At 44.4% G+C, this 14,852-nt stretch overlaps 1 protein-coding gene across 1 annotated transcript; it reads left to right on the top strand.

Moving 5' to 3' along the window:
• The first annotated feature begins 6,820 nt into the window (after positions 1-6,820).
• Positions 6,821-14,142, top strand: LOC112262073 (25-hydroxyvitamin D-1 alpha hydroxylase, mitochondrial-like). The gene is made up of 9 exons (XM_024437767.2): positions 6,821-7,211; positions 9,423-9,613; positions 10,472-10,668; positions 11,141-11,341; positions 12,012-12,175; positions 12,476-12,642; positions 12,803-12,884; positions 13,042-13,239; positions 13,429-14,142. The coding sequence occupies exons 1-9, from the start codon at positions 6,984-6,986 to the stop codon at positions 13,546-13,548; spliced, it is 1,548 nt and encodes a 515-aa protein (XP_024293535.1). The 5' UTR covers positions 6,821-6,983; the 3' UTR covers positions 13,549-14,142.
• The last annotated feature ends 710 nt before the right edge of the window (positions 14,143-14,852 follow it).

Raw genomic sequence — 14,852 nt, forward strand, 5'->3', positions numbered from 1 at the left:
TCTCCACGGCGTCTCCAGACTGTCACGCTGTCACATGTGCACTTTCATCTGTGAAGAGCACAGGGCGCCAATGGCGAATTTGCCAATCTTGGTGTTCTCTGGCAAATGCCAAACGCCTGCACGGTGTTGGGCTGTGACACAACCCCCACTTGTGGACGTCGGGCTCTCATACCACTCTCATGGAGTCTGTTTCTGAACGTTTGAGCAGACACATGCACATTTGTGGCCTGCTGGAGGTCATTTTGCAGGGCTCTGGCAGTGCTCCTCCTGCTCCTCCTTGCACAAAGGCGGAGGTAGCGGTCCTGCTGCTGGGTTGTTGCCCTCCTACGGCCTCCTCCACGTCTCCTGATGTACTGGCCTGTCTCCTGGTAGTGCCTCCATGCTCTGGACACTACGCTGACAGACACAGCAAACCTTCTTGCCACAGCTCGCATTGATGTGCCATCCTGGATGAGCTGCACTACCTGAGCCACTTGTGTGGGTTGTAGACTCCGTCTCATGCTATCACTAGAGTGAAAGCACCGCCAGCATTCAAAAGTGACCAAAACATCAGCCAGGAAGCATAGGAACTGAGATGTGGTCTGTGGTTACCACCTGCAGAACCACTCCTTTATTGGGGGTGTCTTGCTAATTGCCTATAATTTCCACCTGTTGTCTATTCCATTTGCACAACAGCATGTGAAATGTATTGTCAATCAGTGTTGCTTCCTAAGTGGACAGTTTGATTTCACTGAAGTGTGATTGACTTGGAGTTACATTGTGTTGTTTAATTGTTCCCTTTATTTTTTTGAGCAGTGTATATATATATATATATATACGTACAGGAGGATAGTTGCCAGGTTCAACAAAAAACCTGTAGAATGTGTTGTGTCCCCTCTCTGTTCCAAAAATAACTTGAATTCCTCCAGTCTTTTGTCATATTTTTCAACATCTAGGGCGATGAGAGATATCCAAGTAAACATCACAAATTTTGAATTGTTTTATGAAATCGCCAGTGCCTCTCAAATATGAGGGCAATTGTCTTATACTGGGGCGAATAACTTCAATTGGGGGAGTTAGAATAGTGTAATACACAAGATTCAATTTTGAAATTTGGTAGTGCATCAGCAGTTTTCCTCATGTCAATCATTGACAGTTACTCAATTAGCCCATGTCAGCTAAAATTTTATAGATTGATAAGTAAGTTAGTCTAGCCAGCTATCTAAACATTTGGAGCAATCATGGCTGAGTAATCAGGGGCCCTGACCTCCAGGGGTCCCCATTGATTTTGTTAGTCCCTCTCACTCAGATATCCTATGCACATGGCAAAATGTGTAAAATTGCAACCAAATCTTGCTTAGGGCTCCCAAAAGTGACTGATGATTGTCTGAAAGAAATTGATATAAAGAACATTATGGGAGCTGTTTTGTTAGACTTCAGTGCAGCTTTTGACATTATCAATCATAGTTTGCTGCTGGGCGCTGCTGCCGGAGTCTCCCGCCTGTCCTGCGCTGCCGGAGTCTCCCGCCTGTCCGGCGCTGCTTCCGGAGTCTCCCGCCTGTCCGGCGCTGCTGCCGGAGTCTCCCGCCTGTCCGGCGCTGCTGCCGGAGTCTCCCGCCTGTCCGGCGCTGCTGCCGGAGTCTCCCGCCTGTCCGGCGCTGCTGCCGGAGTCTCCCGCCTGTCCGGCGCTGCTGCCGGAGTCTCCCGCCTGTCCGGCGCTGCTGCCGGAGTCTCCCGCCTGTCCGGCGCTGCTGCCGGAGTCTCCCGCCTGTCCGGCGCTGCTGCCGGAGTCTCCCGCCTGTCCGGCGCTGCTGCCGGAGTCTGAGGCGCCAGAGCCCCTCAGCCCAGAGGCGCCAGAGCCCCTCAGCCGCCGCCCCTCTGTCCCGAGCCGCCGCCCCTCTGTCCCGAGCCGCCGCCCCTCTGTCCCGAGCCGCCCCTCTGTCCAGTGGGGTCATTAAGTAGGGTCGCCGAGGCCACGGAAGCGGACAAGGTGGGGGACTAAGACTACGGTGAAGTGGGGGCCACGTCCAGCACCAGAGCCGCCACCGCGGACAGATGCCCACCCAGACCCTCCCCTATAGGTTCAGGTTTTGCGGCCGGAGTCCGCACCTTGGGGGGGGGGGTACTGTCACACCCTGACCATAGTTTGCTTTGTATGTTTCTATGTTTTGGTTGGTGAGGGTGTGATCTGAGTGGGCATTCTATGTTGGATGTCTTGTTTGTCTATTTCTATGTCTGGCCTGATATGGGTCTCAATCAGAGGCAGGTGTTAGTCATTGTCTCTGATTGGGAACCATATTTAGGTAGCCTGGGTTTCACTGTGTTTGTGGGTGATTGTTCCTGTCTCTGTGTTTTGCACCAGATAGGACTGTTTTAGGTTTTCGCACGTTTGTTGTTTTTGTTAGTTATCTCATGTGTTGTGTCTTTATAAATTAAAGAACATGAATAACCACCACGCTGCATTTTGGTCCGCTTCTACTTCACCTAAAGAAAACCCTTACAGTGGGTCTGCGTATCCACATCCAATAATTCCCCAAATTCTAGACCTCACCTTAATCTGATAATGAATGGTGTGGCTGTTGAACAAATTGAGGAGATTAAATGACTTGGCGTTACCTTAGATTGTAAACTGTCATGGTCAAAACAGATGGTTGTAAAGATGGAGAAAGGTCTGTCTGTAATAAAGAGATGCTCTGCTTTTTTGACCACACACTCAACAAAGCCAGCCTTCCAGGCTCTAGTTTTATCTTATATTGATAATTGTCCAGTCATATGGTCAAGTGCTGCAAAGAAAGACCTAGTTAAACTGTGACTGGCCCAGAACAGAGCCACACATCTTGCTCTTCATTGTAATCAGAGGACTAATATTAATTATATTCATGCCAGTCTCTCTTGGCTAAAGGTTGAGGAAAGACTGACTGCATCACTTCTTTTTCTAAGAAACAATGTGTTGGAAATTCCAAATGGTTTGCATAGTCAACTTACAAAGCACTGACACACACACTTACCCCACCAGACATGCCACCAGGGGTCTTTTCACAGTCCCAAGGTCCAGAACAAATTCAAGGAAACGTACAGTATTATACAGAGCCATGGGTGCATGGAACTCCATTCCATCTTACACAGTGCAAAACCTGGTTTAAAAAAAAAAACATAAAGCAACACCTCACAGCACAATGCCTCTCCCCCATGTGACCTACTTGTGTGTATGTACTGACATGTATGGGTACTGACAGATGCACACACACTACATGTTAATGTTTTTAAATGTATGTCAATTGGAAAGTATTTTAAAAAAAAAATAATACTTTGTTTTTATTATAGGAACACAAAGTACGAATAAAGTCAAATAAAATAACAAAAAAAAAAGATCTGGCAGTTACAGTGCACTTCATACCTTCATCATATCATATTAGTTACATTAAGATCTTTGAATTAGACCTTTTCCAAGTACGAAACCCATTTTCCCCAGTATTCTTGACCTCTCTCCTGTTGAGTTCTTAAAGCAAAGGTCATACGCTCCATGTGGTATATTTCTTCTACAATGTCTATTGTATCACTGTGGGAGTTTTTTGTTGTAGCCATTTCCTAGTAATAGCCTTTTTACTGACTGCCAGTAGGACCTTCAAGAGGTACTTTTCTTTATTGTGTAAGTTATCAGGTATTTCACCCATGTACAAAGAAATTAATGTTTGTTCTATGTCAAATCCCATTATTTTTCCAATGCTAGATCTTATTTCTCCCCAATGAGCCAGTCTGTTGTGATGTCAGTTTAGGTGTTATGAAGAAACGTATAACATTATGTTGCCCTTGGCGTTGGCTAATGGGCATCCTAATAAATTAAAAATAAATTTAAAAGGAGACACACACACACACTCTAACACACGCAGTTTACAAATAAACCCATTGAAATATTGTAGTATTGTACATTTCTAATAATAATTGAATAAGAATGTTATAATGTGTGTATGTGGTATTGTAGGCTGTTTTTTTGTTGTGATTTGTTGTAATTGTTTTAATCCTGTTTGGACTCAAGGAATGGGGACCTAATAAATACTAAATAGCCTACTAAAGGCTAGAAGCGGCTCTGGGACGATCCATATTACTTTCGATTTTCCTTTTACACTCTTCAAATAAGTGGATTCAGCTATTTCAGCCACACCCATTGCTGACAGGTGCATAAAACGAGCACACAGCCATGCAATCTCCATAGACAAACATTGGCAGTAGAATGGCCTTACTGAAGAGTTCAGTGACTTTCAATGTGGCACCATCATAGGATGCCACCGTTCCAACAAATGTCTGCCCTGCTAGAGCTGCCCCGGTCAACTGTAAGTGTTCTTATTGTGAAGTGGAAACGTCTAGGAGCAACAACAGCTCAGCCACGAAGTGGTAGGCCACATAAGCTCACAGAACGGGACCGTGAATGCTTAAGCGAGTAAAAATCTTCTGTCCTCAGTTGCAACACTCACTACCGAGTTCCAAACTGCCTCTGTAAGCAACATCAATGCCAAGCGTTGGCTGGAGTGGTGCAAAGCTTGCCGCCATTGGACTCTGGAGTAGTGGAAACGTGTTCTCTGGAGTGATGAATCACGCTTCACCATCTGGCAGTCCGACGGACAAATCTGTGTTTGGCGGATGCCAGGAGAACGCTACCTGCCTGAATGCATAATGTCAACTGTAAAGTTTGGTGGATGAGGAATAATGGTCTGGGGCTGTTTTTCGATGTGGAATAACTTGACTGGTCTGCACAGAGCCCTGACCTCAACCCCATCAAACACCTTTGGGATGAATTGGAATGCCGACTGCGAGCCAGGCCTAATTGCCCAACATCAGTGCCCGACCTCACTAATGCTCGTGGCTGAATGGAAGCAAGTCCCTGCAGCAATGTTCCAATATCTAGTGAAAAGCCTCCCTAGAAGAGTGGAGGCTGTTATAGCAGCAAAAGGGGGACCAACTCCATATTAATGCCCATGATTTTGGAATGAGATGTTCGATGAGCAGGTTTCCACATACTTTTGGTCATGTAGTGTAGCTTCAGCCACGGTCCTACTTTTTCTTGAGCAGATGGTCAGGGGGCCGGAACAGAACTGCAAAAACTTTGTAGACTGCAAATTGACTGTAAGAAACCCAAACAAATACAATATTTGACTAAAATAGAATAATTTCAAACCATGCTTACATTTATATACGATCACGTTTTTACAGTCTTGTGCACAATAATTAAAATAGATATAATAAAATAAAAACGCAAAAGAAAATCTGAGAATTTGAGGAAATAGAAGGTAAATTACTAGAATAATAATTTCCCAAGGATATCTAATGATTTCCCTCTGACTGGTCGCGTGGACATGCAAATTAGCCACAAAAAGTATCTAAAGAAGGCAGACCAAATCTGTGTCTGTATTTGGCTTGGTTAGCTTCGTAGGTATTTCAGTGTTCGGTCATTCTCTGAAAATGGCATCCGGGGAAAGGGCTTTCTGGCTTGAACTATAGAAGCATAAGAGCAAACGTCAAACCAGATTCCAAGTAGGCCTATAATCACTATTACTTCATGTTGCGAGGCGCACACATTGCGTCCTGGCACGCATCCACTTCAATGAAAGCGGGTCAGGATTTTCTCTCTCGTGCTCGCGCAATGGCGGAGGCGAGCCCCAACAGGAAAACCCCGAGTCAGCAAGTAGCCTAATCCACGTAGTCTATTGCAATACATTCTCAGTAGACCCTTTATGAGCAAATAATTCGCAGTTTTAGCGAATCCTTGAATTCAGACGCCAATAATTGGATAAACGTATTGCTCGACACCTACAGGACTGGGAAATGCATTCTAAAATGTCAGGATCAATCATTTTTATAAAATGTGTCATGGGTTTTTATAGAGTCACTGAAATACAATACATTAACCCCATTGAAACAAAGCATATCCCTTATAGAATCCCCGAATATTCGGCCTGACATATGATTTTGATATTGCATGTTTGTTTCATACTCATGCAAGTGTAGAATTACTTATCCACACCAAATAAACATAATAGAATAGGAGTAGAATACATTGAAATGGTAAACTACACCCGCTGCAACCTGGTCTCAGAGAATGTTGTATTATTCTGTACATACATTTGAGCTCTATTTAGTAAGAAGTTACATTTAATATGGTATGTATTAATTTGTGGATGTCCATCATCCATTTCATATGATTTGTAACGAATTACAGCAGCTACTCTTCTTGAGGTCCACACAATGTTACAAATTTGCTAAATGTACAATATGTTACGAAATCCAATTGGTTGTGGCTAATGTTAAGGTTAGGAGTTAGGTTAAAGGGTTAAGGTTAGGGTACGGGTTAGCTAAAAGGGTTAAGGTTAGGGTTAGCTAACATGCTAAGTAGTTGCAAGATTGCTCAAATGTAGTAAGTAACTGAAAAGTTGCTCAAATGCTAAGTTTGTCCATGATGAGTTTCAAACATACAACCTTTGGGTTGCTAGACATTCACGTTATACGCCCACCTATTCATCCATCCATCCCAATCAACCACTCTCCTTTAGTTTTTTACCTTAAGTAACCTTCTGTCTTATGTAACCATACCAAACATAATATAGCATACTAATTTGATTGTCCCGGAAGTCCCACTTCTAGTGTATGAGACCAGGCTGTATTTATGGCGACACATCTTATTATGAATTATCTGTTTGTTATTTATACAGAAAAAAAATACAGAAAATAATATGATTTACCTTCCATGTGTGCGCTACTTTGGGTTAGTCTGACTTCTGCGATCTGGACACACCTTCCAAATAGTCCACGCCTACTGCGTCCAAACCTTGCCACTGGGTGGGGACGACGCCAGGATTCGCTTTAATTGGCCCCAAATGAGAAACTTAACAACTCTATGTCGCGCAGGTCCCAGTCCGACATGGGTCGAGCGATATAAATAGTGTCTTGGTGCCTTGGTGCAAGATGAGCACCGATACCCGATAGACTTGCATGTGTTTCCCTACCAGTACATGAATATAGCAAAAAGGATGCTGCAGCAAGCCCTCAAAGTGTCTGGTCGCAGTATGACCCCGCTGATCAAGTGGATGGAGAATTGGGCTGAGAGCTCAGTTGGCCGGAAGAAAATAGAGGCGGCGTACAGGGTGAAAACTCTGGAGGAAATGCCGGGACCCACCGTCGCCAAATTTGTATGGGACATCTTCGCCAAACGGGGACTGTCCCGCCTCCACGAGCTGCAGGTAAATTATTTTGATGACTTGTCCATTTTTTTTTTTAATTCACGACTTTCTTTCTATTAAAGCAAGACAGGCGCGTGAATGTATGGGATTAGTGTTTCATAATGTCTGATAAACAGCAATACCGTAAGGAATGTTTCATTGGCAGATTTAACTGGTCATCACACATTGTCTTGTAATAGATAGGTAATGGCATTGCTGTTGGGTGTGGCATGGTCTTGTAGGGCAGACACTGTCACAGCCTCTCCTTACTTGTAGGCTACTGTACAACTTAACCACCAGTGTGTAATGTAAGTGCCCAGCAATTAAAAAGCAATGAGAGGGCCAACATAAGCTATACTGTGATGACCTAAATGCACCAGACATGCAGTTGCATATGCATAGACTATGTTAGATAAATGGTATACATACATCAGTTCTTTTACACTGATAGGGCATTGAGCAGGAAAGTGCCGTAGGCCACTAGGGCACTTTTCTGTGCTTTGGGAAATACCTGCTGCCTCATAGGTGTAGATGGGGAGCACAAGGAGCAAAGCACAAAGCTATCTATCACAGCTTGACGGGTGCTCCCAAAGCTTTGAAAGTATTTCTACAGATGTTGTCCATACACTTTACATCAAGCAGTTTTAAAATGAAATTTAATTTAATTTAAAACATGGGCCGAATACAACAGGTTTAGACCTTAGTGAAATGCTTACTTACAGGCCCTTAACCAACAATGCAGTTTTAAGAAAAATACGTGTTAAGTAAAAAATGAATTAGTAAAAAATAAAAAATAAAATTAAAGAGCAGCAGTAAAATAACAATAGCAAGGCTATATACAGGGGGTACCGGTACAGAGTAAATGTGCGGGGGCACCAGTTAGTCGAGGTAATTGAGGTAATATGTACATGTAGGTAGAGTTAAAGTGACTATGCATAGATAATAAACAGAGTAGCAGCAGCAGTGTAAAAGGGGGGCAATGCAAATAGTCTGGGTAACCATTTGATTAGCTGTTCAGGATTCTTATGGCTTGGGGGTAGAAGCTGTTAAGAAGCCTTTTGGACCGAGAGTTTGCGGTACCGCTTGCGGTGCGGTAGAGAACAGTCTATGACTAGGGTGGCTGGAGTCTTTTTTTTAGGGGCCTTCCTCTGACACCACCTGGTATAGAGGTCCTGGATGGCAGGAAGCTTGGCCCCAGTGTAGTACTGGGCCGTACGCACTACCCTCTGTAGTGCCTTGTGGGCGAAGGCCCGAGCAGTTTCCATACCAGGCAGTGATGCAACCAGCCAGGATGCTCTCGATGGTGCAGCTGTAGAACTTTTTGAGGATCTGAGGACCCATGCCAAATCTTTTCAGTCAATCTTTTTTGTGCCCTCTTCACGACTGTCTTGGTGTGTTTGGACCATGATAGTTTGTTGGTGATGTGGACACCAAGGAACCTGAAGCTCTCAACCTGCTCCACTACAGCCCCGTCCATGAGAATGGGGTCGTGCACGGTCCACAATCATCTCCTTTCTCTTGATCATGTTGAGGGAGAGGTTGTTGTCCTGACACCACACCGCCAGGTCTCTGACCTCCTTATAGGCTGCCTCACCTTTGTCTGTGATCAGGCCAACCACTGTTGTGCCACCTACGAACTTAATGATGGTGTTGGAGTCGTGCCTGGCCATGCAGTCATGTGTGAACAGGGAGTACAAGAGGGGACTGAGCACACGCACCCCTGAGGGGCCCCTGTGTTGATGATCAGTGTGGCAGATGTGTTGATGCCTACCCTTGCCACCTGGGGGGCGGCCCATCAGGAAGTCCAGGATTCAGTTGCAGAGGGAGGTGTAGTAGTCTGTAATAGTTTGCAAGCCCTGCCACATCCGACGAGCATCGGAGCCAGTGTAGTACGATTCAATCTTTATCCTGTATTGACTCTTTGCCTGTTTGATGGTTTGTTGGAGGGCAAAGCGGGATTCCTTATATGCCTCCGGGTTAGAGTCCCACTCCTTGAAAGTGGCAGCTCTACCCTATAGCTCAGTGTGGATGTTGCATGTAATCCATAGCTTCTGGTTGGGGTATGTATGTACAGTCATGTACGTACAGTCATAGAACTGTAGCTAGGTCTGCTCACAACATGTTGATGCTACATCCATAGACATAGATTATTTCTAATTCTATGGATGGTTCCATCTCCTGTGAATCATGCCATCTATATGCGTTGTGTACTAATGTGTTGTCTTCTCCCAGATTGAGGGTGTGAAGCGCTATGGGCCGATGTGGAAGGCCAGCTTCGGCCCTATCCTGACGGTGCACGTGGCAGAGCCAGCCCTGATTGAGCAAGTTCTGAGGCAGGAGGGCAAGACCCCCATCCGCTCTGACCTCTCCTCCTGGAAGGACTACAGGAAACAACGAGGTCATGGCTACGGACTGCTCACAGCGTGGGTACCATCACTCTCCTCCTCTGCTGTCTCCCCTCCCATGCTTGTCATGCTAATCTGAGCTGTTCTGACATCAGGTTCATGTGCTGTTGACAGGAAGCAGGAAAGAATAACAGAGATGAAACAAACACTTAAAGGGATACGTCAGGATTTTGGCAATGAAGCCCTTTATCTACTTTCCTAGAGTCTGATGAACTTGTGGATACCATGTCTCTGTGTGCAGTTTGAAGGAAGTTGCTAACTGGCATTAGCACAACTGCTAACTAGCGTTTAGGGCAATGAATGGAAGTCTATGGTATCGACTTCCAGTCATTGTGCTAACACTAGTTAGCATTTGCTAGCGAAACTACCTCTAACTTCCTTCATACTGGATGCAGAGACATATAAATGGTATCCATGAGTTTGCCAAAATCCTGAAGTATCCCTTTAAGACAAAGGACTAATTGGTCAAGAAGCCAGACAGACACAGACAGAGACTCAGGAAAGAGACAGATGTCAGCCTATGATCTATTATTACCTATGGGTTATAACCTAATGAGCAGGAATATGAAAATGCTCACAGTTCAATTCCAGTTCAATCAAGTAGCCTACAGTTACAGTTGGCTCAGCCTGTATAAAACATGTAAACTATTGGATGTTTCCTGTGCAAACTCATTGATGACATTATTTTCTGTTTACCTTACTTAGGGTTGAAAATCGCTGGGAACTTTAAATAAATTTCCTGGTTTTCCAAAAAACCTGGTTGGAGGATTCGGATTTCCTGCTTATTCCCTCCTTATTACAGGAATTTTACGGGAAAGCCATGGAATTTATTGAAAGTTCTAGGAATTTTGCAACGCTAACCTTAACTCTCTTCAGTGAAGGGGAGGAGTGGCAGGCGGTGCGGACTCTCCTGGGGAAGCACATGCTACATCCAAAGGCGGTGGAGGCCTACGACACCACTCTAAATGCCGTTGTTGATGACCTCATTGCTAAGCTCCGCCGCAGCAGGCACCAGAACCCCTGCGGTCTCGTCCCGAACATCAGCAGTGAGTTCTACCTCTTTGGCCTTGAAGGTAAGACCTATTTGCACTCAACCTGTTCTCTTTGTTTTTATTTTTACATTTACACGGTGGCATATTTTTTTATTTTATTTTTATTTATCCGTTATTTTACCAGGTAAGTTGACTGAGAACACATTCTCATTTACAGCAACGACCTGGGGAATAGTTACAGGGGAGAGGAGGGGGATGAATGAGCCAATATGAGTTCAGCATCCGAGGTCAGGTGTGAGGTTATCTGAGATCAGTCCTGTAATAAGACACAAGATCAGGAAGCAACTTTATTGTATCAATGTCAATTAGCATTGTGGTCTTCTAGTTTTGTCTATTACCACCACTTACTTGTGTATGGTAGGATAGGGTATTCTGACAAGTCTATAATAGGCTTGATTGGATCTGTATTACAGAGGGAAAACAAACAAAGCCCTTCCGGAAAGCCCTTCAAACCCTTCTCACCCTTGACCTGTGCCTGTCTTCCTCTCTGCAGGGATCTCCTCAGTCTTGTTCGAGTCCAAGATTGGTTGCCTAGACCCTGTGGTTCCCACGGAGACAGAGTGTTTCATCCAGTCCATTAACACCATGTTTGTCATGACACTCCTCACCATGGCTATGCCCGCCTGGTTACACAAGCTGTTCCCCATGCCCTGGGACACTTTCTGCCAATGCTGGGACTACATTTTCCAATTCGGTGAGCTGCCATCTTTGATAGCCTCATACTATTGTTACATATGGTGTATTTATTCCTTGTGTTATTATTATTCTATTATATATATTTTTCCCCCTCTGCATTGTTGGGAAGGACCCATAAGTAAGCATGTCACTGTTAGTCTACAACTGTTGTTTACAAAGCATGTGACAAATAAAATTGCTCCACCTTGGTTTAATTCTGTCAACGTTTTAGTACATGTCACCTTTTACATTAGATCTATTTAACTTCAATGACCTACTTATAATTATTAGATGCCCCCAGTGGTTAGTTACCCTCTACGGATCGATTTCTAGTAACTTGCTATAAATCGTTCCCATTCAGTAGGACCCATAATGTGTGTGGCTGCTTTCCATTCATCACATGTAATCCCTGTAGTAAGCTTTCCCAGAGGTCTATTTTTTATTTTCCAAGCTATACAGATTCCCTTAGTTGGACTAGAGCTCCTTCAGATCTGGGTTCAAAAACTATTTGAAATACTTCAGCTGGAATTGATTGATGATTGGTACTTTGGAACCAATGCAAGCCCCGCCCATCTGGCATTCATTAGGCTAAAGCAAACGCTGAAAGTATTTAAAATATTTAAAAGAGTATTTGAACCCAGATCTGAGATTTTTTACTCTGATCTGACTCCTGATCTCTCTCCTTGCAGCTAAAGGTCACATTGACCAGCGTCTGAAGGAGGAAGCGGAGAAGGTGGCACGGGGAGAGGAGGTGGAGGGGCGATATCTGACCTACTTCCTGACCCGCACAGGGCTGCCCATGAAGACGGTGTACAGCAACGTCACGGAGATGCTTCTGGCTGGGGTGGACACGGTGAAGAGAAACTCTCATGTCTTCTTCCTCTTGCATCTCTCCCTCCTCATTGTCTTCTCTGTCCTAATCGCTCTATCTTTGAGCCTGCTCTTTACTATTAGTTTATAAAATATCCAATAGTCATACATCTCCATTTCCTCTCACTCCTAGTCAAAAGTATACTATATCATTGAGTAAATCACAGCATACTACCTCTTCTTAAGCTGTAAGGAGCTCACTATCCTCTCCATCCACTGCTAGTGACCTTATGGTGAATGATCCTTCTGGCGTACTGACCTGTTGTGTCCTGTGTGTGTTCAGATCTCCAGCACCATGTCCTGGTCCCTGTATGAACTATCTCGGCACCCCGAGGTGCAGGCCTCGCTGAGGGAGGAGGTACTGGCCGTGATGGGGGGTCGGAGGGTGCCTGGGGCTGTTGACGTGGCTCGCATGCCCCTCATGAAGGCTGTGGTGAAGGAGGTGCTCAGGTAAGTGCTCATAGCTCCCCATTATGTAATTAAGGGGAGCTCATTTCATCCACTACCAATTTGAATGAACTATGTACCCCTGATTCAATCAACTACAACCAATCGATCAATCATTAGACTGATCAGTCACACTGACATTGTTATGTTTTGGCTTCTCCAGACTTTATCCTGTTGTTGCGGCCAATGCCAGGGTCATCGCTGACAAAGACATCCAGGTCGGAGGCTACCTCCTCCCCAAAAACGTAAGTGTTGACTTGATGTTGTGTGCTTCTTTGTCCAAATTTTTTGAACAATCTGATGTGATATTAAGGTGGGAAGAAGGCAAACATATGTAATGGAAGGATTTTACCAAGTTTTTTTTAACTGATTCCTACCAATTCACAATTCTATCTTATCCAGACTCTGATCACCCTCTGCCACTTCGCCACATCCCGGAATGCAGCATTTTTCCCGAACCCGGGTACATTCCAGCCCCATCGCTGGCTGAACAGGTACAAAGGCCACCACCCTTACGCCTCAGTGCCCTTCGGCGTGGGCAAACGCAGCTGCATCGGCCGCCGCATCGCAGAGCTGGAGGTCTACCTGGCACTGGCACGAGTGAGTAGATCTTTGGTCACTTTTACAGCTAGGCTTTGGCAGTGAGGTTCTCTGTAAATGACATATCATTTCCATAGCGTTTTGAGTCCCAGTACATTTTCATCCTCATAGTGGACTTCTATTCTTCCAAGTACTGTACATGTGAGGGGCGTGCTCTCATTTTCTCAACCCCTCTCCTGGTCCCCTCAGATTCTGATGCAGTTTGATGTGAAGCCCGATCCAGAAGGCAGTGGTGCAGCAGTCAAACCCATGACCCGGACACTGCTGGTGCCAGAGAGCGAGATCAACCTGCAGTTCATTGAGAGATGAGCCAATGACATGCTGAACACTAGCTATGTGCATTTGACAGTGACTGACAATCCCAGTCTCTCAGAGTGAGACAAATGGGAGCACTGGGGGAGAAAGAGGGCCCAACTGAAGCTGAAACCCTACAGGCCTCAACCCACAGACCAGGCCCTCAGACCCTCAGAACTAAAGCCCAGATGGTGTGGGCATAGTACTTTAATGACAAGTGATTTTCCATCTCAATACCAGGTTGATTATCCTTGCACCACTTAAACTTTGTGCTTTATTCAATAATGCTCATGAGTGCAATATCACTTATACTTACTTGTGGTGTAGCCATTGATATTACCAGTAGCCAATGATATTCCCAGTGGAATCTCTGATAACTACATTATGTTCCTCTCATCTAACTAGACATGAATTGCAATTTTACTGATTTTATTAAATTAAGTTGCAAGTATGCATCTTGATCATAGCATGTAATGGTCAGTCCACCAAAACCAGAATCACCCCCTTAGGCAGTCTTCAAGATTAATTTATTATAGGCCTATTTGTGTACAGTACCAGTAAAACATTTGGACACACCTACTCATTCAAGAGTATTTTTGTAAAAAAAAATGTTTTACTATTTTCTACATTGTAGAATAATAGTGAAGACATCAACACTATGAAATAACACATATGGAATAATGTAGTACCCAAAAAAGTGTTAATCAAATGTTATATTTGAGATTCTTCAAAGTAGCCACCCTTTACCTTGACAACAGCTTTGCACACTCTTGGCATTCTCTGAACCAGTTCATGAGGTAGTCACCTGAAATGCATTTCAATTAACAGGTGTTAATTTGTGGAATGTATTTTAATGCGTTTGATCCAATCAGTTGGGTTGTGACACGGTAGGGTTGATATACAGAAGATAGCCCTATTTGGTAAAATACCAAGTCCATACTATGGCAAGAACAGCTCAAATAAGCAAAGAGAAACGACAGTCCATCATTACTTTAAGACATGAAGGTCAGTCAATCCAGAAAATGTCAAGAACTTTGAAAGTTTCTTGAAGTGCAGTCAATGATGAAACTGGCTCTCATGAGGATCGCCACAGGAAAGGAAGACCTAGAGTTACCTCTGCTGCAGATGATATGTTCATTAGAGTTACCAGCCTCAGAAATTGCAGCCCAAATAAATTCTTCACAGAGTTCCAGTAGCAGACACATCTCAACATCAACTGTTCAGAGGAGACTGTGTGAATCAGGCCTTCATGGTCGAATTGCTACAAAGAAACCACTTCTAAAGGATACCAATAAAAAGAAGAGACTAGCTTGGGCCAA

Source organism: Oncorhynchus tshawytscha, linkage group LG02, assembly GCF_018296145.1.
Source record: "Oncorhynchus tshawytscha isolate Ot180627B linkage group LG02, Otsh_v2.0, whole genome shotgun sequence".
NCBI classification, from domain to species: Eukaryota; Metazoa; Chordata; class Actinopteri; order Salmoniformes; family Salmonidae; genus Oncorhynchus; species Oncorhynchus tshawytscha.